This window comes from Acomys russatus, chromosome 3 (genome assembly GCF_903995435.1).
Source record: "Acomys russatus chromosome 3, mAcoRus1.1, whole genome shotgun sequence".
NCBI classification, from domain to species: domain Eukaryota; kingdom Metazoa; phylum Chordata; class Mammalia; order Rodentia; family Muridae; genus Acomys; species Acomys russatus.
The window spans coordinates 43,161,375-43,185,453 of NC_067139.1; the positions used below are offsets into that span (position 1 = coordinate 43,161,375).

Sequence of the window (24,079 nt, forward strand, 5' to 3'; positions counted from 1 at the left end):
AGTGGGAGCCAGGAGAAGGGGAGTAGCCTTGTAGGACTGGCAGGGTGTGGTGTGGTGGTACAGTAATTTGATGGGATGGGCCCTGGCAAACAGTACGATGAAGGCGGCCAGGGAGCGTGAGACTCGTGGCCACCTGAAGGCGCTTCTGGCTTGCGGAGAAACTAGTAGCAGTAGCCCAGTAGCAGTAGCCTAGGCCAAGAGGAGAAGAAAGTTCAGAGCATTAGGTCTCATGAAATTCCTTTTCGACCCGCAGAGGTAGCGCATGCCATTATCCCAGCACTCGGGAGGCAGAGGCAGAGGCAGGAGGATCTCTTGAGTTCGAGGTCAGTTTGGCCAGGCTAGTGTGTTTTGGCTTATAGTTCAGGTCCAAGACCGAGGGGCTACATCTAGTCATGGGCTTCTTGTTTGTAGAATCCCAACATAGAAAGTGAGTAGTGTGGCTGGGCCAAAGAAAGAAGGGTCTTCCTTTATATCTATACGGGTAGCCGCTGTCTAACTAGAATTATGTAAAGTACTATAAAAGGTCTTTTAAGCCGGGTGGTGGTGACGCATGCCGTTAATCCCAGCGCTTGGGAGGCAGAGGCAGGCTGACTGCTGTGAGTTCGAGGCCAGCCTGGTCTACAAAGCAAGGCCAGGACAGTCAAGGCTAACACAGAGAAACCCTGTCTCGAAAAACAAAAAAAGGTCTTTTAAAATCAAATAGGCTAAAGCGGGGCGTGGTGGCGCACGCTTTTAATCCCAGTACTCGGGAGGCAGAGGTAGGCGGATCACTGTGAGTTCGAGGCCAGCCTGGTCTACAAAGTGAGTCCAGGATGGCCAAGGCTACACAGAGAAACCCTGTCTCAAAAAACCTAAAAAAAAAAAAAAAATCAAATAGGCTGGATGTGGAAGTATTCCAGCTGGTAACCCTAGCCCTCCCTATGGAGAGGCAGGGCCATCAGTTCAAGGCCAACCTGTGCTATACAGCAAGCCTGTCTCAGAAATAAATAAACTAATAATAACAACAACAACAATAATAATAGGCTAAGTTCCCATTAAAAATACCATACTACGACTACTAACAATGTGTACCTGGTAGTCACCGGCCCCCTCTCCTGTAGGTACCTCATGTTGGAAGATGCCAGCTACCTCATATGAAAGAGTGGTTTACAAGAGCCCCTCAGAGTACCACTACATGAAAGTCCGCCTGTAAGTTCAGTCTGCAAACAGGAGTTCTGTTTTACATTACCTGTTTGGTTTTTGCCTTTTTAAATGGATCTGCAAAGCATGGAGTTTAATGCGGTGTTTTCTCTTTTTAATGTTTTTTTACAGAGAGTTTCAAGAACAAGGAGTTGAACTGAATGCAGCACAGTTCAAACAGCTGCTTGTTTCAGCCCTGAGGGACCTGTTTGGGGAGGTATGGAACCACGTGGCACATTGCCATTCCTAAGGTTTTCATAAGAAATTCTAGAGCAAGGACCAGGGGCATAGCTCACTGGTGGAGCCGTGGCCTGCCTTGGGCCTGGCCATACCTGTCGTAATCTAGTACCTGTGACCCTGCCGCTGGTAGGCGGAGTCAGGATAAGACTTTGAGGCCAACCTCCTCCTTCGCATAGCCAATGGAAGTCAGCCTGAGCTAGTCCTGGAACTCCATCTGTAGACCAGGCTAGCCTCAACTCACAGAGCCACCTGTGTCTGCCTCTGAGCCCTGGGATTAAAGGCGAGCAACTCCTCTCCCAGCCTAGAAAGAGCGCTCTGTCAGAAACACAGAAATTCCATTAAATTTTTTTTTTTATTTTAAAGCTGTACCAGAAGTTGCAGAGCCAGCTTCCAGAAATAATGAACTTTGGTAGGTTACTGTAGTGTGCCCTGACCATACAATTTAGCAACAGCACCTATAGGCACTTACCACAGAAAACTGGAAATTATGTTAACAGAAAAGCTTATACACGCTAGGTGTGATTACGCACGCCTTTAATCCCAGCGCTCAGGAGGCAGAGACAGGTGGGTCACTGTGAGTTCAAGGCCAGCCTGGTCTACCAAGCAAGTCCAGGATAGGCAAGGCTACACAGAGAGAAACCCTATCAAAACCAAAAACAAAAAAACCCAAAACAACAAAAAAGGCTGTACACATGGATAGGTGAGATGGCTTAGGTAGAGGTGTTGCCACCAAGCTTGATGATCTAAATTTGATCCCTGGAACTCATGTGGTGGAAAAAAAGAACTGACACTTTCAAGTTGGCCTCTAACTTCCACGTCCACAGCATGGCACATATTCATGCATATGTACACACAATAAGCAAACATAATAAAAATAATTTAAGGCCAGGCGTGGTGGTGCACGCCTTTAATCCCAGCACTCGGGAGGCAGAGGCAGACAGATCTCTGTGAGTTCAAGGGCAGCCTGGTCTACAAAATAAGTCCAGGACAGCCAAGGCTACACAGAGAAACCCTGTCTCGAAAAATCAAAAACAAAAGACAGCTTCAGGAGATAGAGCTGTAAGAAAGACATGATTTCTATCCCTTGGGCTGTTGGTCCTGTTAAATAGTGACAAGAAGAGAATTATGGGAGAGTAAAGGATTGGGCCTTGTATAAGAAAGAGTGCAGTAAGGAGGTGGAGCCTAATCTTGTGAACAAGACAAGGAGCTTTTTATTTGCTTTTGTTTTTTCGAGACAGGGTTTCTCTGTGTAGCCTTGGCTGTCCTGGACTCCTTTTGTAGACCAGGCTGGCCTCGAACTCACAGCAATCTGCCTGCCTCTGCCTCCCGAGTGCTGGGATTAAAGGCGTGCGCCACTGCTGCCACCGCCACCACCACCCCCGGCTCAAGAGAAGGAGCTTTTTAAAAACCTCACTCATTCACTCTGTCTATCTATCTATCTATCTATCTATCTATCTATCTATCTATCTCTATCTCATGTGTGTACATACATATATGTGCCTGTGTGTACATGTGTGGAGGTCAAAGGACAACTTGGAGTTGGTTCTCTCCTTGCACCATGTGGGTCCTGGGGATCAGGCTTACATCATCAAGCTTTGTGGCAGGCACCTTTACCCTCTGGAAAAGGAGCACTTTAAGCACAGATTGGCCAGGCATGGTGGCACACGCCTTTAATCCCAGCACCTGGGAGGCAGCAGCAGGCAGATCGCTGTGAGTTCGAGGCCGGCCTGGTCTACAACATGAGTCCAGGACAGCCAAGGCTACACAGAGAGACCAGACAAACAAGCAAACAAACACAGACTCTGAGGTGAAGGGGGTATCATGAAGAGGTTGAGCAACATTCCAGACATTAGGAGCCCTTTGCAGGCACATGACAAGTACCAGCACCATTAATTGAGACACTGGTTTTCTTAGCATTCACAAGTGAGGACAGGTGTCTGCTAATGGTATTGTCCCGTACCTAGGTAGGTGCTTCTTTGCCTGTGGACGTCCTAACCTATGATGAGAAGACCTTGTCAGCCATCTTAAGGATCTGCAGCAGGTATGACAGTGGGACAGTTCTAGAATCCTAGGCAGAGAGAATGGTAGGACAGCACAGTGAGTGAAGCTGTTTCCATGATGAGAGTGTGTGACGCTGAAGCCAGAACACCTTCAGGAAATTCGCAGTGGCGTGAACATTCCTCCACCCGGGGCTGTGCTAGACAGAAAACCTTGTGATCGATTACAGCCAATATCCCAGTTGATGGCTGTGGTGTTAAAGGCAGATGTGTACATTTTCAAAAGACTCGGTTGGGCTCATTTTATTCTCTGATTGTGATACGTGTGTGTGTGTGTGTGTGTGTGTGTGTGTGTGTGTGTGTGTGTGTGTGTGATTTTCCCCATAAAGACAGGGTTTCTTTGTGTAGCCTTGGCTGTTGTCGTGGACTGGCTTAGTAGACTAGGCTAGCCACTAAACTCACAGGGATCCACCTGCCTCTGCGTCCCTGAGAGCTGAGATTACAGGTGTGAGCCACTGCGCCTGGCTTTGTGATATGTTTTTTTCCTAAGAGTCTGTTTCATTTAAATAAGGCTTCTGGCTGTAAAACAAAAACAAAAAACAAAGACATCCTTGACCATCACAAGCAAAGGTACTGGGGAACTGTCGCAGCAGAGGTCTTTATGTTCTTTTGATTTTTCTTTGTACAGTGGTCTGGTCAAATTGTGGAGCTCTTTGACCTTGTTCGGAGCCTATAAAAACAAGAAATGTGCCTTCAGAGTGATTCAGGTAAAGATCTTTCCTTCACAACTCCGAGGATGACCGAGTTCTGCAGTGGTATGATCTGGGTGTGTCTCATTTTTGAGTAGAACAGAGTTAACATCTAGTGAGGCCAACAGAGGTTCTCACTGCTTCGGAAACTGAAGCATAGTGGTCCAGTCACGCAGGAGATGTCTGGGGTTCACCATTTCTTGTTGGCTGCTACATGCAGTGCTGAATTGACAGGCTGTTTCCAGGCTCATGATCACGTGACAGTGTAGTTCTGTGCATCCTGTAAAACTTGCATGTGTCTGTGTTGCCAGTGTCCTTTTTTTTTCTTTTTTCTTTCCTATTTATTTAATATATATTTTATTAATTTATTCATATTACATCTCAATTGTTATCCCATCCCTTGTATCCTCCCATTCCTCCCTCCTTCCCACTTTCCCCCTACTCCCCTCCCCTATGACTGTGACTGAGGGGGACCTCCTCCCCCTGTATATGCTCATAGGGTATCAAGTCTCTTCTTGGTGCCAGTGTCTTTATGCAGCTTGAATGAACCTTCTCTTCTCTTGTAGGTGTCTCCCTTTCTCCTTGCATTGTCTGGGAATAGCAGGGAACAAGTACTGGACTGAATATTCTTACAGCCCAGAGACCTCCGCGCTCAACACTCTCTTTTGCTGTCTGCATAGTTTGAAAACAGAAGCAAGCGTCTGCTGATGACATCTGGAGATGCTGAGGATGTTGCCTGTGGTTTCTGGCCATCGTGTCTGGTGGAGTGGCCTTCAGAGGAGACTGTGGCTAACTCACCTGGTGCCCGCAGGGCAGTGCTTGCAGCGTGTGCATGTGAAGGTTGGAGACCGAGCCGAGCTCAGCAGGGCCTTCACAGCGCAGGACGTGGCTACCTTCTCAGAGTTAACAGGAGACACCAATCCTGTGCACTTAAGTGAAGATTTTGCAAAACACACCAAGTTTGGAAAGACAATTGTGCATGGAGTTTTGATAAATGGACTTATTTCAGCTCTCCTGGGTACTAAAATGCCAGGGCCAGGTTGTGTGTTTCTTTCTCAGGAAATTAAATTTCCAGCTCCTTTATATGTTGGAGAAGTGGTTTTAGCATCTGCAGAAGTGAAAAGGTTGAAGCAGTTTGTTGCTGTTGTTGCAGTGTCCTGTTGTGTGATGGAAAGTGAAAAGACAGTCATGGAAGGCTGGGTTAAAGTTATGGTCTCAGAAGGTTCTAGATCCTGAAATACAAATGTAAGATTGTAAGTTCAAACCTGCGCTCCTGTTAGCAAGCGCCATCGGGGGAGGTGGGCTCTGCACTTGATGAAGGAATGCTGGCATACCTGGGAGCCTCGTGGGGAAGGGGAGCCAGTGGGCAGTTTGTTCTAACGTCTACTTTCCAGACTGCTATATTCCATCCAGGCTTAAGTATTTGCAAGATTTCATTCTCTGTGGAGGTTTCAGGACAGCCTAGGCTACATAGACCCTGTCTCAATAATAAAAACAGAAAAATGCCAACTAGTTCAACTTTCTCTGTCACTTGAAGCATTTACATGCAGTCCTGACTCAGTTATGTAAACTAACCCTGTAACATAGAGTTCAAACAGAGTGCCAGGCCTGGAAATATTAGCCACTATTATCCTCTCCCCTGGCTTCCCTTGAGTGAGCTTCGTGGCTTTTCTGAATTCAGAGTTGGCTGTTGTACAGTTGAACAGGTTAGCATGCCCGTCTGTTGGGAAGTTGGTCAATCTGTTAGTATTTTAAACCTGAAGAAAAGAATCTGGGATGCAAAGCCTCTATTTAAAAGGGTCTAATTTCTCTCTCCCTCTCTTGAAAATGTGGATCTACCCTAAAAACAAAACAAAAAACCCAGCAACAACAAAACCAATCTAAAGACAGACAAAGGGCGGAAGGCAGAGCTGGGTGTGATGATGCATGCGCTTCATTCCAGATGGAGGCAGGAGGACTTAGGAGTGTCAGACCTGCCTGGTCTAGGTGGCAAGTTTCATGACTACGTAGACCTTATCTCAAGAAAAAAAAAGTTGTAAATATATAGTAGATGAGGGAGGGCAAGTATTTGTTTCTGTTTGCTTTTTAGAGTTTAGCGGTATGAGGAGACTGTGTTATATTAAACAGTCATCCCAAACAGCCAATACTTTTAAAAAACAAAAACAAAAACAAGGATCTATATACTCATGGCCTACCTGTTCAGGAGGTTAAATGGTAACTGCCCAAAGCCATATGCTTTGATGTGGAATACAAGATCAGCAGGACATGGCATCTCTTACAATTCCAAAACTTAGGAGGACTAGGAATCTGAGGCCAGCCTGGGCTACATAGCAAGACTTTGAACCCAAACCAAAGAGCAGATGTGGTTGTCTGTTCCGTATTTCCTGGAGAATGCATTCCTTCTGGTGATGTCTTGAATAACCTTGTGGGTATGTTCTTGCTTGTGCATGTGGAGGCCAAAGGTCAGTCTTGTGTGTCATTAATGTGACAAGATTCACTTTTTTTTCTCACTGGCATTCATCTCAGTAATTGGATGAAGCTGGCTGGCAGTGAGCTCAAGGAATCCACCTGCCTCCACTTCCCCAAGCGCTGGGAGTATGTATAAGCATAAGTCACTATGTCTGGCTTTTGCTTGTTTGTAAACATGGATTCTGGGGGTTGAACTCAGGTCCTCATGGTTGCTCAGCAAGGCACCTGGTCAACAGAACTGTCTCTGGAGCAGTTGAATCCGTTACTAAAAAGAATTATTGTAGCCACTAGAGGGCAGTCATGTGTCTTGAGTGAGTGAATTATAAACCTTCATCCAGTATGTGAGAAGGAAACAGCAAGGTCGGCGGTGTCTGGCACAAAGGCGGACTTCATCTAAGGATGACTTAGTTGTAGGCAAGTCACTAGACTTGATGAAATGTATTACCTATCAGAAGGGAGCTCAGGCCTTCAGTGCTCACTCCTACAGGACTCATCCCCGTGGCTCAGCAGCAGTCTTAGGTGTAGATCTATAAATGGAGCCTGGTGTGATTGATAATAGTAGATACCATTTTTTACATTCTGGTAAGCTAATCTGCATTTACTATAATTCTTGAAACAGCTTTATAAAATTAGTGGCCCCATTTTGTTGACTCATGCTGTATAGCTTGTCCTAGGCCATCCAGGGTCACAGAGGATTCAAGCTTGAGCTTCCTGGTACCTATCGCTGTGGATCTTGCAGTGTCTTCGCTCCTGGAGCACTGTCAGTTGCAATATTTTGTTAAGATAGAATTCTTACATCCATTCAGGTTGTTATTCTCTGCTGTCGTTGGAGCATTTCCCTATTCTATACCTGTGGTTTCCACCCAGTACCTGTCCCTCATCCCCTCCCCCCAGCCCCTAGTAATGGTCATGCCACGTAGTCTAGGCTGGTTTTGAACTCAAGAACCTCCTGTTTCAGTTTTCCCAAGGAAACAAATGTGTGCCTCTGTGCTGGGCCACCTACCCTTCCCTAAATGCTCTTCAGAGATTGTCTTCAGAGTATGAAAGCTCTAAGGATCAGCTTGATGAAAAGAGAATTGGAGTCAGGCTAACAATCAGAGACCGAGGCAGGAAGATAGGCTATCTGTCCCAACCCACCAAAAGAAAAAGTTACGTAGGCCAAGTGGGGAGTGGAGAGAGATGTCACACCCTGACTTCAAAAGTAGCTTCTCACGTCGAGCATTTTCACATTGTTAATAGTCTAGGGTGGATATGACCTTTGATCCCTATAAACTGAATCAGTTGTCTCTCCACAAGTGGTGACTGGGAGCCAGGGCCGCCAAGCTGTTCATGTTCCCTTAAAGCAGCATGAGAAGAAAGTCATTCTCTCTCAAGCCCACACGAGGTACCAGAAGGCATGCCAGTCTTACAGGGAAGGGCTGGCAATTGAGAGGGGGTCACATACGGAAGGGAATGCAAAAGTAATGGCTAAAATAGCCCAATTTGTCAGCACTTTTCACATTAGGGGCGTTATAGGACTGCAGTTTATGTGACATTTGATTGCCACAGAAAGAATACCCATCTTCAGCAATTTTAGCCTAATGTACTGGAATATGGCTTAACAGACTGTTACATTCTGTTCGAAACATCTCCATATTGCTGAAATGCCACTCATTTTTCCCCCCAGCAACAAATCTTAGGTTACTGGGGAGAGCCTCACCATGGCCATCATTTATCTTATGGACCTGACTTGTGTGTTCATCTAGAAAAAGAAATCTCTGAGTGCCTCCGAGGTAACCACGGGTTTTCATTTTGTGCCAAACTATAAGTCAATTCTCTTTTTATGTTCCTAGAGTATATAATTCACACACCAATTTATTCCCTGAGAAAATTGCGGTTAAATCACATCTATTAGGGATTTATATTAAAACAGTCTACCAAGGGTTGACTGTCAGGCTGAGCAGCTGTGCTGCTGTGACCATGTGCTAGCCGCAGGTCCGCAGAATCAGGGCGCTGCGCCCTTACTCCTCGGCTGTGTGAACTGCGTGTGGTGTCATGTTAGGGCTCCGGGTGCTTTCTCCTTGAGTCTCTGTTCATTTGGATTGCAAAGAGCAGAATTCCCAGCATCTTCAGAAACATTCGTACCAGGAGTAGAAAGACAGGCTAGAAGAAAACCCAAATAACCCAGACAAGATTAGTAGACTCCAAAGTGGCTCTTAACCATAAACTGTCCTAATCTTATGCTCCCGGACAGATTTTCCCAGTGTTTGCCATACAAAATGTCAGCATATGAATGACTGGGTTGAATTTCATTCGTTGTTTAGTATTCAGACCATGACTATTTAAAGAAATAACCTTATTTAGAGTTGTAAGACCTCCCTGCTTAGGAAATACTGGGTATGCACAAGCTTCTGTGAGCTGGTTTTTGTATAGCAGTTGTCAGGCCTAGAAATTTTCCTCAGTAAAATCTATTATGTTCAATCAATCTGGCTAAGCCTCAGGTTGTTAGATAAACAGCCCAGGGGCGGTCTAAACATTTGGCAACAGAGCAGAATATATATTTTTTTTCTCTTTGCTAGCCTCCGAGTAGTTACATGTATGTGAAAAGCAAAATCATGGCATGCTCTTATTCCTTATCGGCCCATTCCGGCCAAGACTAGAAACACAAGTCTTTTCAATTTAGATTAGCTCTGGCCTGGGAAGAGTTTCCCCGTATTCAGCCTGTGCCACTTCAAATGCCAAACAGAGCCAGGCACATAGCATCTGTAGTCAGCCACTCAGGAGCCTCAGACAGAAGGATCATTGGGTCTCTAGGAGTTCAAGGCCAAGACGCTGATTTAAAAAAAAAAAAAAAAGCCAGATGAATGTTGAGGTCATATGGGGTTTGCAGCCTGGTCCGTGTCTCAGGATGCTCAGAGGGTTGCTGACAAGGAACTCACTGTGGTAGGTAGGAAGAAATAAGCCTAGCAAAAGTGAAAGGCTTCCGGAAAGAACCACAGAGCAAAGGAGAGAAACCCTGAGCTCGTCCCTGGCTATCATCAAATACTTCTGACTTTCAGTTTCCTTTTCCTGGTGAAAAAGACAGCCAAGTCACATTTCATGACACGTGCAGCTCTAGTCTTCAGTGCCAATGCCTTTTTAGTCCCTTCCCTTCCAGAGAGAAAAGCATTCCCGTTCCCTGGTCTCCATGAAAGGCCCTGCTGGTGACGTCCTTGTATCTAATAACTCGCAGTTGCTTCTTAGCCTCTGCCTCAGGCGATGCCAGTATCGGTGCCATCCAGTGGCCTCCTGATCCTTAGTAAAGCTGTCCCAGTCTCCACTCCACAGGTGAGGAACCTGAAGCAAAGGGGGGCCGGGCTGCTGGCCACGCCGGAGCTGGTGTGGACCTGAGCCCTGCCCATCACACTGGTGTCTTCCTGAGATTGTGAAGGCAGGCTTTTTCCTAGTTCTTGAGTCTAACTTGATTTTTTTTTTTTTTCTCTCATGGCAGTCCTCTTTCAAACCAATCCTTTCCATCTTCACCCGCTCCAGACCCATCTCCTGTTCCCCTCCCACAGTACTGTCCACATTACGACTCCCCTTTCCCTCCTTGAGGTAGTGCCACCCAGAAGAAAGTGTCTGTTAGTGACCACTGCAGTCTGAGTGGCCCCCCAAGGTTTCTAAGCCTCAGAGCTATCTGCTGCCTGGAGAGTGTCTTACCTGGTTGTCCAGAGAAGGTCTGTCACAGCAGGATGTGAAGAGCTTTCCCTTCTGCTCAGCACTTCTGCTGCTCACACATCTTTGTCTCTGCTTCTTCAAGCTTCACAGATGCCCCGGACCACCTGTGACTTTATGCCATTTTTTCCCCCTAGCTTATGTGCCTGAGAAGCTTGACAGTAGGTGCTTTTGTGCTTTTGTTTTGTTTTTCGAAACAGGGTTTCTCTCTATAGTCTTGGCTGTCCTTTGTAGACCAGGCTAGCCTCAAACTCAGAGATCTGCCTGCCTCTGCTTCCTAAGTGCTGGGGTTAGGGGGTAGATACACTGCCACCGCTCCGTCTACAGTAGGCTTTTGATAGGAGCGTGACTGGGGCTGAAAGTGTAGCTGTTGTATTTCTATTAGGCTTTCTATAGACGTTATTTACTCAGTTTGGCTGACTGAAGAATGAGGTGGTGGTGGTGGTGGTGGTGTGTGTGTGTGTGTGTGTGTGTGGTGTGTGTGTGGCTTTTCAAGGTCACACAGTTTAAGTACATGCCAGAGGCCAAACAGACAGGGCCTTGGTCATCGGATCTAAGTCTGTTTCCACTGTTATCCTGGAAGATTGTGATCTTGGGCTAAGGTAAGCAGGGTAGATTTGGTGCTGACAAGTTGCTCCTCGAGTTAGATGGCGGCTCTATGTTTCAGGCTCTTGGAGCTAGAATGCTAGGACCAAAACCTCTCAGAGTCTAAGGCCTCTTAGATTCTTCAGGTTTGATGACCTTTGGGCCCAGCTGAGAGCTAGGGGCCAAGCATACACGCAGTTAGCAGTTATTTTTTTTTTCACCCAAGTTCTCAGTTGCTTAGTGGTTCCAGAACCTAACACTGTGGGGTCCAGTTATGGGGGAGCGGCACCTAGGTTCTCCTGAGGATCGGAGTTCAAAGCCTGAATCAGGATTTGGTTTAGAAAGTCTGGTCTATAGGCTCAGACCCAAGCATCCACCCTACAGGTGTTTTTGTTATTTCCCTAGCCCTAAATTCCTTGGGCAGGGAAGATGTGATTGAGAGTAGTAGGGTCTCAAGACTGCCAATCTGAAGGGTTCATCTGAAAAGTTCAGTTCTGTTGGATCCCAAGGCTCAGGATGCAGCGTCTAGATTTGAGATCTAGTGGTGATGGTTTAGTTTTATGTTCATGAGCCCAAGGCCGGGTCCTCAATGTAGTGGGTGTACGATGCCATGGCGAAGAGGTGCCAACATAGTGACACAATGCCTCTGATAGCAGCCTTGGGAAGATCGCAGTCACTCGCCTTGTGTGTGCCTCGGCGCTAGGACCCAGCGGGGAAGGGCGGACGGGTGTTGACTTCTCCGCGGGCCGGGCCTACCGGCGCTAGGACCCCGCGGGCGGCGGCGGCGCGTGGGGCGGCGCGCATTGACAGCAGCAGCAGTGGCGGCGGCGGCGGCGGGTGGCGGGTCTCGCTCGGCGCCTCCGGTTCCTGCCCCGGCTCTCGACGCTGCGGCGACGGCGGCCCGGGATGGCCTTCATGGAGAAGCCGCCGGCCGGCAAGGTGCTGCTGGACGACACGGTGCCGCTGACAGCGGCCGTCGAGGCGAGCCAGAGCCTGCAGTCGCACACGGTGCGCGGCCGGGGCGGGAGGCCGGGGCGGAGGGCGGGAGGCCGGGCGAAGGCCAGGCGGCGCAGCCGGGCGCGGGCACCGGCTGGCGGGCAGGTGCGAGCCGCTGCCGCCTCCCTCCTGCTCGGCCGCGGCCGGGCGGCTTAGGGGAGCCCCAGGTGCTGGTAGTAAACAGTGGCCAGTTCATTTCTGCTACATACAGTCTTTTATGGGGGCTTTAAAGCCACGCTTCCTTTAATTTGCCCGTACATTTTGTTTGTTTGTTTTTAAAGGGGCTCTATGCATTGTAATTTACTAGCAGTAAACCCAGGAACCAGTTTAAAAAAAAAAAAAAAAAAAAGAAACCCCACAAAAAACCGGAGCGTCTAGCCTCTGGGACTTGGTTGAGGAAATGATGAATGAGGTGGGGGGGGGGGCGGGATTCCTTAGATTGTAATGTTTTGTCAGGCCAGCAAATCAGATTCCATCTCAGAGGCTTGTTTGTTTATTATGGCGGTGTTTGGGGGTTCATCACCTGGAGGCTAAAGCCCCAAGCCCCGTAGTAGCTCCCCCACCTCGTGTGTGTGTGTGTGTGTGTGTGTGTGTGTGTGTGTGTGTGTGTGTGTGTGTGTGTGTGTTCGTTCAAGTTCCTCTGCTGCTCAAAGAAATCTTTCATTCTGTTGTATTAATTCGGGACCTTTTGGGGTCCCCATTTCTTCTTCCACGACAGCCTTGCTTTGTAGGTCCTGGACTGTTCAAAGCATTCGTTCTCAGATAGAGAAATGACGATCGTTTTTAAAAGTGCACTTTGCCCCCATGCTAACATCTTAAGTCCTAGTCCAGAAATTTGTGAAAAGGCACCAAATACCCATGAGCTTTTTAAACTTGTAATTTGTAGCAAAGTGAGAATTTAAAGGGCCCAAGTTTACGGCAGGAAGTAATCATTCTTTGAAATTATATTTTTTATCTGGTTGCTGGGGAGTAACTTCTTAGGGTGTTTTAGGTCTGTTTAACTCTAAGGAGACAGTAATCATATAATTTCCTCTCTGCCCAGCTATGACAGGAGGGACAATTCTCACTCACTTTTGGGTCTCAGTCTGATAGCAGCATTTCATATGTGTCTGTTGGGTGGGTAAGTAAATGAATTGCAACCTCCTTGTGCCCCTTTTCCGCTTTCGTACAGTGATGACTGTGAACATCAGGACAACGTGGCTTCTGGGGTACTGACAGAGGTCAGTGAAAGTGAGGTGATGAGAAATGTAATGGGGTTCCATAGTTATTACAGAGCTTTTCATCAAAACAAACACATACAAAAACTTTATGGCCAAAAAAAAAAAAAAAAAAAAAAAGGTCGTTTGGTAGGTTTTTTTTTTCTTTTCTTTCTTTTTTTTTTTAAATGATGACTGAACGGGAGGCAGTGACTCACAGGAGACCCAGAGAAGCAGATGTGGACTAGAAACTGTAGCATCATCTTGCGTAATTTTGACTGTTCTATGCTCTTGTCGTTTTAGCTGTGAAGTGTGAGACTAAGAGGTGTTGCGTCAGCCCTAAACTTTATTGAGAAAAAGCGTATACTGATGCAAACTTCTGGGACTACTACTAGTGACTCATGAATAAGTCGCTTGAAACCAGCATCAGTTGGACATTGTTTTGGAAAGAAGTAGTTATTGAAAGTGACGCGTGGCGTTGGGTTCTGTTGGGTAGATTGAAGGTAGCTTTTCAGTTTGTTGGGTGAAAGGAAATCGTGTCAGAAGCCAAAGGTGCACCCTTCAGAATCCTGCTTTCTAGGAAGTTGCTTCTTGGCTGTGGACAGTCACACTGTAGCAGCTGTGCTTTGCTTTGAAGAGGTCTAGAATCATACCTGTCAAGCCATGTGACTTTGTTTGGACAAGTCACTGAAACTTTTCTCTCTCTGTTTTGTTCTGAGATGGGGGTCTCACAGTGTATCCCAGTTGGCCTGGAGCTCGATCTGTGGACCTGACTGGCCTTGAAGGAATAGAGATCCCATCCAGGGTGTAGGCCCAGCTAACTCAAAAAATTTAAAACATTATTGTTTTATATGTATTTATTTATTTTATGTGTGCGGAGGCTGCTTGCTTGCTATGAAGAGTGTGTGGCGGTCAGAAGACAGCTCTGAGAAGCCAGGTCTCTCCTTCCACTGGGCCAGTTCTGATGGCCCCAATTCAGGTCAGGCTTGGAGGCCAGTGATTAACTTGCTGAGCCATCTTGGTGACTCGAAATTTTTTTTTTTCCCATTTTTGATGTAGCTGAAGCTGGTCTTCCTGAGTGCTGGGATTATAGGTGTGTACCAGCACGAACCACTAGGCCCCTCTTTTTTATTAGTTTTGTCATATGTAAATGGGGGAAAATTAGTTCCTGTTCTCAGCTGTTCTCTTGTTACAAGGATGAAAAAAAAAAAATCACCTTTTGAAGTATTTGTAAGGTGGTTCCTTTCTTCCATCTCTTTATTCCTGAGTACCCCATGTGTGGAGGGTTAATCACACTTAAGTATGCTATTGCAAGTGAGCTCACTCCTGACCATAGTTGTTTTAATTTGTCAAATTGTTTTGTCTTAGGAAACAGAATTTACAGCTCAAAATTATAGGGTAACTCTGACTTAGGATTTTATGAGGGGAAAAATTGTATGGGGAAGATACAGACACTAGGACGACAAAGGAACACAAAGTCATTTCCCAAAAGACGTACTAGAGTGAGCAACAGCTGGCTGGCTGGGTGTTTGTTGGTGGGTGAGTCATTGCTTGGCTTTGGCTTGAATGGTTTTCTTTTGTACATTCTTCTGTTTTTTCAAAAAATGGAACACAATGATTTTAGCTTCAAGAAATTGATCATGAGGGGCTAGGGAGATGGCTTAGCAGTTAAGAGCACTTGTTCTTGCAGAGGACCCAGGTTGGATTCCTAACACTCACACGTGGCTCATAGCTGTCTGTGACTTCAGTTCCAATCCAGTTCAGTGCTCTTTTCTGGCCTCTCGGCACCAGGCAGGCAAGTGATGCACAGACATCCAAGCAGGTGAAACACCTAGGTACATTAAATAAAGTAATCTAAGAAAAAAGTAGTGTTTCTTATTTATAAAAAAGAAAAAAAGAAAAAGAAAAGAAAAAAAAGAAAGAAAAGAAAAGAAATTGACCAGGAGGCTAGAGAGATAGCTAAGTGGTTAGAAGTATTCACTTGAATGTAGCACAAGGAGAATGAGAGAGGGGGGGGGGAGAGAGAGAGGGAGAGAGGGGGGGGGGGGGGGAGAGAGAGAGAACAAACAGGCCAAGATGGCAAGGAAATGAAGCTTTCACAAAATCAGAAGGGAAGGACTGTTATTCAGAGGCAGGATGCTTTGAGAAGAAAAGAGGGTTTCTAAACAAGGGATTATGGGAAATGGCCAACAGGTGAGTTGTAAGTAAGCTTAGACGAAATAAGAGAAGGGAAATACAAATTCTTGGCTGCATGGAGGGGAAAACTCAAAGTCAAAAGACTTAAAAAAAAAAAAAAGTGCTGGCCTCACAGAAATAAAACCAACAGGAAGCGGCAGCTGGAGAGGGCTGTCACCAAGCACGCGTGTTTCCTTGTTGCTGTTTGGTAAGTTGGAGTGTGGCTAGCTTTTTACCTCAGCTCTCTCCTGTTTAATATTCTACAGGTTCATCTGGCTTAGGGCCCAGTCACTCTGCATCTGGTGCATTTTGTTCTAGAAGTAAAAGATCATTGTGTGATATTTGTAGCATAAACAAGTGTTTAATGGGCCAGTGAACTAGACAGTTCTGGCTTCCATAGACTTTTTCTTGTATTGCATCTGAGGGCTTTTGCAAGGTTTGCACAAGTTACCTGCCATACTATAGATGTGATTGGAGTTTCTTTTTTGGCTTACTGAGCTTAGTTTCTGTTTTTGTTTTTGTTTTTGTTTTTGTTGGTTTTTCGAGACAGGGTTTCTCTGTGTAGCCTTGGCCATCCTGGACTCACTTTGTAGACCAGGCTGGCCTCGAACTCACAGCGATCTGCCTGCCTCTGCCTCCCAAGTGCTGGAATTAAAAGCGTGTGCCACCATGCCCAGCTTGAGCTTAGTTTCTTAATTAGTGACTTTTAAAAAAATAATTTAGGGGGCTGGAGCGATGGCTCAGCGGTGAAGAGCACTGTCTGCTCTTACAGAGGTCCTGTGTTCAATTCCCAGCACCCACATGACAGTTCACAACTGTCTGTAACTCCAGTTCCAGAGGATCTGACATGCTCTCACAGACATACATGCAAGCAAAACGCCAATGCAAATAAAATAAATAGTTAAAAAAAACCCATGTATTCATAAGCAGATCTTTAATCTCACTTGTCTCAAAAACAAAACAAAACAAAACAAAACCAACAAAACAAAACAAAAAACCCAAAAAAACAAAAAACAAAACCAAGCACCAAAGCCTTTGTTCATATATCACCAGCATACTTACTCAAGTGTGATGCCAAGTAAGACATCATTGTCTTCCGAGCCTGAAATGCGAAGGTAAGCCAGTATTCAGTGTCAGCTATCTTGAGTGCTTTTCAGATGCTATTTGGAGATTTCTTTAGAAGTCCACATTATACTGAACACTTGTAAAATAATTCCTCTGAAGATATTTGCATAAGCAGTGCTGACTGTTTGGTGGGTAATGGCAGCCCTTCAACACAGCAGTCAGGTAACGGGCCATGGCAGCTGTTCCCTGGGACTCACTCGTCTTCTGCTTACTCCTGTGTTTTTCCTGGTTGTCCTTTACAAAACCTGATAAACGCAGCAGTCAGGAAACCGTCCATCGGGTGGGTTTAGAGATAGAGACTTTAAGTCATCTCTTTATTGAAAAAAATTGGTTTTGCACTGATTAGGGATTAATGATATTCGGTCCTCGTCCGTCACTTTTTTGAGCATTACCCCATTAGAAATGTCTTGTAATAGAGAAATAGATAACAACATGGCTGTTTCTATGGAGAAGTGTGGGGTTCTGGGGCAGGACTGTTTTGTTCTTGTCTGGAATGGCATAAGCAGCCATCACTTCCATTATGATCTTGAGGTTGTTCAGAATAAAGACAGTCAGTGGAGAGTTGGGCCGTGTGCACTTGGAACGCGCGGGGCAGGTGCTGGGCTCTCCCTGCGAGGCAGGCGTTAGGAAACGAAGCTCCTTAGGTTGCAGTTTTTGGCATTCTGAGAAAAGGGAACCTGGGCGTCAACTGTGTGTGTGTCAGTGTGTGTATGCGTATCTGTATGTATGTATGTCTGTCTGTGTCTGTGTGTCTGTCTCTCTGTGTGGTAAAGTTGGGTGTTGTCTTAATTGTTCTCTACCTCTTTATTTTATTAAGTAATTATTTTTGAGACAGGGCCTTACTGTGTTGCCCTGGGTGGTGTGGAACTCACAGAGATCTACCTGACTCTGTGTCCTGGGTGCTGGATTAAAGTTGTTTGCTACCATTCTGGGTTCAACCACCTTTTAAAAGTTATTATTTTGTTGTTGTTGTTGTTGCTTTTGAGACAGGGTTTCTCTGTGTAGCCTTGGTTGTCCTGGACTCACTTTGTGGACCAGGCTGGCCTCAAACTCACAGAGATCCGCCTGTCTCTGCCTCCCGAGTGTTGGGATTACAGGTGTATGCAACCACACCTGGCTAAAAACTATTTTTTAATTAATTTATTTTATGTACTATATGCATATATGTATGTATGTTTATCATGTATGTGCCTGGTGCCCATGGAGGCCAAAAGAGCGCGTTGAGTCCCTTGGAACTAGAGTTACAAATGGTTGTAAGCCATGCGACGGATGCTGGGAATCAAACCCGTACTCTGCAAGAACAGTGCTCATAACTGCTGAGCCATCTGTTCAGCCCCAGCCTGCCTCATTTTTTGAGACAGTTTCCCATTGAACTCTCAGACTCAGCTAGACTGGCCAGCAAGCCTTAGTGACCCTCCTATCAGTGCCTCCTGAGTATTGCCATTAAAAGTAGATGTTGTACCTGAGTTTTTCATGTGGGTGCTAGGGATTGAACTCAAGTCCTTATGCTTGTGTGACAGATACTTTTCTTTTCTTTTTTCCAAGACAGGGTTGCCTTGACTGTCCTGGACTTGCTTTGTAGACCAGAGTGGCCTTGAACTCACATCAATCCACCTGCCTCTGCCTCCCAAGTGCTGGGATTGAAGGCGTGTGCTACCACGCCCAGCATGTGACAGATACTTTATGGACTTTTTAATCCCTGAGTCTCCTTGGGTCTTCCTTTTTTTTTAAAATTTAGTTAAAATTTTAAAAATTTCATTTATTCATTTATTTAGATGTGAGGAGAGTGGAGGCTATATGGGTCCCTCAACACATATATGAAGGTCAGAAGACAATTTGCAGGAATTGGCTCTCTCCTTCCACCGTGTGAATTCCGGAGAGATCAGATTTGGGCCAGTAGGCCTGATGGCAGGCACCCTTACCTGGATTAAAGGCAAGCGTCACCATGCCAGATACCCCTAAACACAGTCACGCACATACTTTTTAAAACAGAGCTTGACTCTGTAGCCCTGGTTAGTCTGGAATTTACAGTAGAGACCATGCTGTCCTCAGCTTGTGGTAACCCTCCTCCTCTGCCTTCCAAGTGCTGTAATCACCAGCGTGAGCCACCACGCTGGCTGCTTCTTGGAACCTTTAAGTGCTAAGGGTTGGGAAGGGAGTGGTAAACTCCTCCCGTGGGCGGCTGTGCTCTTGAACTGGGTGTTGTTCTGGTTAGTTGTAAACACCAGACGCATAGTGGGGAGATTAAAGTGTGTTGTTTCTTCAGAGACAAGGTCATTGCCCTTTGTTTTCAGGTTGAGACTTTGACTAAGGGCACAAATGCTTTCTCTTGGGTAAACCTTGGGGTTTTGAAGGAGGACTTTCTGCAAATTGACCATTTAGTCTCCGGCTGATGCTACAATTACCAAACTTGGGGGGAAGACTGGCCATCTCTGCGTATAGTTGCATACCAGTATTTTGCCATACTTCCTAAAGAGAGCGCCGTTGAAAGCAAAAAGGAACTTTAGTGTTGCCTTCAAATAGCCGAGTAGTCATTTCTTGGTGGCTAAGAGACACAAACTTTTGTTTATGTGATTATATGTCAGCTTGGTGATTGTACTGCATAGTGGCAAGAATCTGCCCAGAAAGCCTTTCCTACACTTGTTTTTTTGCAGTAGCTTTATATAATAATTCACAAACCATGTAGTTTACCCGGTGGAAGTGGACGCTTGAGTGGTTCTTAGTATACTTACAGAGCTATGAGCATATCAGCACACTTTAGAAGGTTTTCATTACCTTCCAAAGCAGCCAGCCACCCGCTCTACATCCTGCAAAGTTTTGTAACATTCCAGGGTATTACGCTCAGAGCACACAGACTCGCTCACAAGCTCTCCACTCTTGCGATCCAGCTCCTTTGTAGATGCATAGGCAGGATAGCTTGTGTCTGTGAACTTCTCAGAGCTGTCCTGCGTGGGAGCCTTTCAAAACGCTATGGCTCTTAGGATAAAAATCACTGTTAGAAAATACACTAAAAACTGTGTCTGGAGAGGTGAATCCGTAAACAAAGTGCTTGCACAACCAACATGAGAATCTGTTTGGACTCTTTAGCATCCTTGTACACACTGGGTGTGACAAAGTGTGCTTGTAATCCCAGAGCTGAGAAGTGTGGAGACAGGAGGATCCCAGGAGCTTGCTGGCTAGACAGCCTAACTAAAACATAGGCTCTTGGTTCATTGAGAGTCCCCAGCCTAAAAAATATGCCAGAGGAGTGATTGAGAAAGACACCTGAGCTGGGTGTGGTAGTGCACTTCTTTAATCTCTGCACTTGGGAGGCAGAGGTAGGCAGATCTCTGTGAGTTCAAGGCCAGCCTGGTCTACAAAGTGAGTCCACAAAGCCAAGGCTACACAGAGAAACCCTGTCTCGAAAAAACAAACAAAGAAACAAACAAAAAAGAAAGAAAACACCTGATTCCAGCCTCTAGTTTCTATACATGTTTAGACTAGCAGGTGTGTGCATGCGTGTGTGTGTGCACGCGCGCACACACACACACTGAAAAGAAAAAAACTGTAAGCTTGAAGAGTTAACTCATTTTTGTATATCTAAAAATAATGTCCTATAGTGCTATGTATATATTATTCTATGAAAACTGAACTTAAAATACTAGAGCAGCAGGCAGATCTCTGTGAGTTTGAGGCCAGCCTGGTCTCTAAAATGAGTCAAGGACAGCCAAGGTCTCACATAGAAACTCTGTCTCGAAAAACAAACAAATAAACTACTAGATGGATTATATACTGTAAGAAAGAAAACAAACTAGTTTGCCTCTTACATAGCACATTTTGGTATGTGTACACAGATGACTTATTACTGGCCCAGGTGTAGGGAAAAGGGTCCTAGACCAGAAAGCAGTAGGTAGGAGCCTTTCCCATGGTTCCACTTGTTTGTCACAGCATCTTTGCTTCTAACATTTAAATGAGCTTCCCCACATTTCTTTGGCATGGTTTAGAGCAACAGGTCATTTTTCCTCATGAGTTTAGTTGAGCCACCGCTGATCCCTCCTCTCCTCAGCCATGATGAGTATTGATGGGTATGGATATGGGAGAATGTTGCATCTAAGTGTCTAAGAGCCACTTTTGGAGGTGAAAAGGGAAAGCGGTTGTTTATTCAGAGCCTTCCTGCTAGGTCTGCCATTCTCCCCAGGGACTCAATGCACTTTAGCCCTGCACACTTCAGCTCTTTCCTCTTTTGCCGAAGCAAAGGGAAATAAAGCTGGAAGCAGGTCTGTGTACGCCAGCCTCAAGTACCTGGCCAGTGGAGAGCAGCCCACTGGCCCACGGAGCACAGGCGATGGACAGTCTCCTGCCATATGCATCACATCTGTGTGGTCCTGCAGATGACCACATTGTAAGTGTCTCATGCCCATCTGGGGTGGAGTCATCAAGATGGTTAGGAGAGTGGGTTCTAACAGCCCCTGACTCCCACATCGCTACTTAACTGATGCTGACAGCCTTTGCTAGGTTGTGAGAAAGCCTAGGGACATTCCAGGTGACCACAGAATACCTCTGCAGCCTTTCCTCCTTGAGATGTGATAATCCTCCCTTCTATTGTTCTGCTGCCTAAGACATACCTCTGTGTTCCTTGCAGATTGCATTCTGTGCAAATTTATATCTATCAGCCTCCTATCTTGGTTGGTTTCCTGGGTGCTGGAACTACAGGCATGAGCCACCATGCACAACTTCTCTGCTGCTTTCTCTCCCTCCCTCCCACTTGCCTCTCCGTGTGTGTGTGTGTGTGTGTGTGTGTGTGTGTGTGTGTGTGTGTGTGTTAACGTGTGTGGTACACGCAGGTAAATGGGTATACCCATGTGTTATGTGACACTTTTCTGGGGCGATGCAGCACAAATGTCCACTCACCCCCCGCCCCTCCCCGATAAGGAACTAATGACAAACCTAAGTACAGTACCACCAAGGTCTGAGTGGTGAGCCACTCAGTTTATTAGGGTTACTAACAAGAGCAGGGACAACTCAGAGGCAGCCTGTCACCAAAAGCCCACCCAGCCCAGTGTGGGTAATGGCTCAGGAAAGATGCGACCCTGGAGCTCTCTTTAGCTTGACAGGTCACTGAATGTGTCTTCCTGATTGTTCTGCCGGTTAGCGTCTCTTAGAGACAGCTAGGCTGATTGGAGACTGATCTGAGTCTTCTATAGGCCTTACTATTCAATACTTGGAGAGGGAGGGGCCTTGTGCATCTGGTAAATTGCAGAGGCTTCTTGAGATTTCTGAATTGTTTACTTTCTGAGTCTTAAGGAGCCTCCATTTAGAATTACCTGGGTCTTAATGAACATTGGAAAACATTGCTATGTAATACTGTGCCCAGGTCAGAGCACAGCACTGTGTCCTCCTCTTTCACTGTCAATCTTATTAAGACAGTCTCTCACTGAACTGAAAGCTCACTGAGTTGGCTGGGCTGGCTGTCCAGTTAGCTCCTGGGGTCTGAGCGCCACAGGCATGTTTGGCTTCCCACATGTGTGCTAAGGATTTGAATCAGATAGGTGATCAGTTGTCATACATCTAAATAATATTTTACAATAACTTGCTGTAGCCCTGCTCTATGTTTTGGGTACTTGGTATGTGAAGTACAGGAGTAAGCAAGATAAAATTGGTTTCTGCCTTTGTGCATTCATCTCCATTTATTCATTGTGTCAGGGTAAACATGGAAAATCAGCAGACTCAACCAATTGTGTGATCTCTTGAATGCAGGCTTGAGAGCTGAGCAGCCCTGAGGAGACTTGAGCACATGTGTAGCACATGAGACTGATGTTTGCTGCTGGGATACAGGGCGCCGTGAGGTGGGTAAGGGATGGGCATAGAGAAGTCATGGATCCGTGAACTTAGGATGCATCTCCGGTCCTTGACAAAATGGGAGAAGGAAGGAAAAGAAGGGGAGCATGCCGAGGGCGAACGCGCCCCGATGACGGGAATAGCGCATCAGAGACATGACTAGAGAAATAGTTCAAGGTCAGAGGGGCAGTTGGTCGTCAGCTCTAGACCTTTTGAGCAACACCGCAGGAAGTGTGGTGACTGCCGTACAGCTGATGTTGTTCCTGCCGAACCATGAAATACTTCCTGTTAACCATTGTTTCTTCTCTTTCCTTTTCTCCTCACATCCTGTTGAATTTGTTGAAATATCACTTACATGCAATAAAGTTAGTCATTTTAAAGTATATAGTTTGGTAAATTTACAGAAAGACACATCTATGGTAACAGTTTCTTCTGTCTGTTCTTTCTTTCTTTCTTTTTTAAAGTATATAGTTTGGTAAATTTACAAAAAGACACATCTATGGTAACAGTTTCTTCTGTCTGTTCTTTCTTTCTTCCTTCCTTCCTTCCTTCCTTCCTTCCTTCCTTCCTTCCTTCCTTCCTTCCTTTCAGTTTCTCAAGACAGGGTTTCTGGAATTAAAGGTGTGTGCTCCACACCCAGCAACTGTAACACTTTCTACAGCAAACATTTCTTAGCATCCCATTGCAGTCAGTATCCTCCTCTGGTCCTCAGCAGCTCATACTCTTGTCACTGCCATTCGTCTTTTCTAGAACACTCTCTATAAGTAAAAGCCTCTAGGGTATAGGACTTAGTGTTGGCCTCCCCCTCACCTCAGAAAGATGGTACCATCACATTGCTAGGCTGACCTTGAATTTTTGGGCTCAAATGATCATTTTGTCTTCTCCTCTCAAGTTTCTGGGAAGACAGGTACATGCCCAAGGTTCTTTCCACTGCTGAGTAGAATTCTGCTGTGTGCATATACTACAGTTTATTATCCTCACATCAGCATTCATTGCTTCCAGTTGGGTATATCATGAATAGAGCTGCCATGAGCGTTTGAGTAAAGCCATTGTGAAGATACGCTAAGTATATATTTTACTTTATAAATGTTTTTGTAGGTTTTTTTTTCTTTTGGTCCTCATAACCATCGAAGTTGCATTTTACTAATGCCTATTTTCACTTGAAGAAAGTAGTGTACAGGTAGGGTAGTTGTTCTAGACTGTAGAGCAAGGAGTAACAGAATGGCTTCCACGGCACCTGTGAACTTTGAATGGTTTGTTATCAGACCTGCAGAATGAGCTGTCTGATAGCTGCACTGACCCAGACACCAAGAATTTGGAAGTCCCTTGTGAGCCACAGAACCAGACAATGATGCAAGTGACCAGCTTTTCAGTTCTTTCTGTAGCCGCATGGGCATAGAGATAATTCCATCACACGTGCTAGATGCCGAGGGCAGCGTAGCCAGTAGAGTTGTAGAGTAAGTGGCATACATACTGTTGCATTTTCCAGTAGCTGCACTAACAGCGGTGAGAAGAGGCTGCTGAGATGGCCAGCTGTGTAAAAACACTACCTGTGCAAGCCCGATGACCTGAGCTTCATCTCTCAGTTCCTTGACAGAAGGCAAGAACTGACTTTTTTTTTGTTTGTTTGTTTTTGTTTTTTTGAGACAGGGTTTCTCTGTGTTGCCTTGGCTGTCCTAGACTTGCTTTGTAGAACAGGCTGGCCTCAAACTCACAGTGATCCACCTGCCTCTGCCTCCTGTGTGCTGGGATTAAAAGGCGTGCACCACCACACCTGGCAAGAACTGACTTCTAAAGTTGTCCTCTGACCTCCCCTCCACGTGTACATGTGTATCATGGCATGGCATGTATTATGTCT

At 45.8% G+C, this 24,079-nt stretch overlaps 3 protein-coding genes across 12 annotated transcripts in view; all 3 read left to right on the top strand.

The window, feature by feature from the left end:
- Positions 1-1,104: 1,104 nt before the first annotated feature.
- Positions 1,105-4,880, top strand: Rpp14 (ribonuclease P/MRP subunit p14). The gene is made up of 5 exons (XM_051172937.1): positions 1,105-1,188; positions 1,312-1,396; positions 3,384-3,460; positions 4,105-4,183; positions 4,732-4,880. The coding sequence occupies exons 1-5, from the start codon at positions 1,118-1,120 to the stop codon at positions 4,786-4,788; spliced, it is 369 nt and encodes a 122-aa protein (XP_051028894.1). The 5' UTR covers positions 1,105-1,117; the 3' UTR covers positions 4,789-4,880.
- On the top strand, positions 3,401-5,502 carry Htd2 (hydroxyacyl-thioester dehydratase type 2). The gene is made up of 3 exons (XM_051172925.1): positions 3,401-3,460; positions 4,105-4,183; positions 4,846-5,502. Exon 3 carries the CDS (start codon positions 4,886-4,888, stop codon positions 5,399-5,401), a length of 516 nt encoding a protein of 171 aa, XP_051028882.1. The 5' UTR covers positions 3,401-3,460; positions 4,105-4,183; positions 4,846-4,885; the 3' UTR covers positions 5,402-5,502.
- Positions 5,503-11,748: 6,246 nt separating this feature from the next.
- The window catches only part of Pxk (PX domain containing serine/threonine kinase like), a 61,273-nt gene continuing 48,942 nt past the window's right edge, over positions 11,749-24,079 (top strand). For all 10 annotated transcript variants that reach the window (XM_051172950.1, XM_051172959.1, XM_051172976.1 and 7 more), the window contains exon 1: positions 11,749-11,920. In XM_051172950.1, the coding sequence (XP_051028907.1) occupies positions 11,819-11,920 (102 nt within the window). In that variant the 5' untranslated portion in view covers positions 11,749-11,818. The remainder of the gene's footprint in view (positions 11,921-24,079) is intronic.

Coding starts and splice junctions, on each gene's coding strand:
- Rpp14 (XM_051172937.1), top strand. CDS start 1,118: ATGCCAGCTACCTCATATGAAAGAGTGGTTTACAAGAGCCCCTCAGAG. Junction 1,189..1,311: donor CACTACATGAAAGTCCGCCT/GTAAGTTCAGTC, acceptor GTTTTTTTACAG/AGAGTTTCAAGAACAAGGAG. Junction 4,184..4,731: donor GTGCCTTCAGAGTGATTCAG/GTAAAGATCTTT, acceptor CTTCTCTTGTAG/GTGTCTCCCTTTCTCCTTGC.
- Htd2 (XM_051172925.1), top strand. CDS start 4,886: ATGCTGAGGATGTTGCCTGTGGTTTCTGGCCATCGTGTCTGGTGGAGT.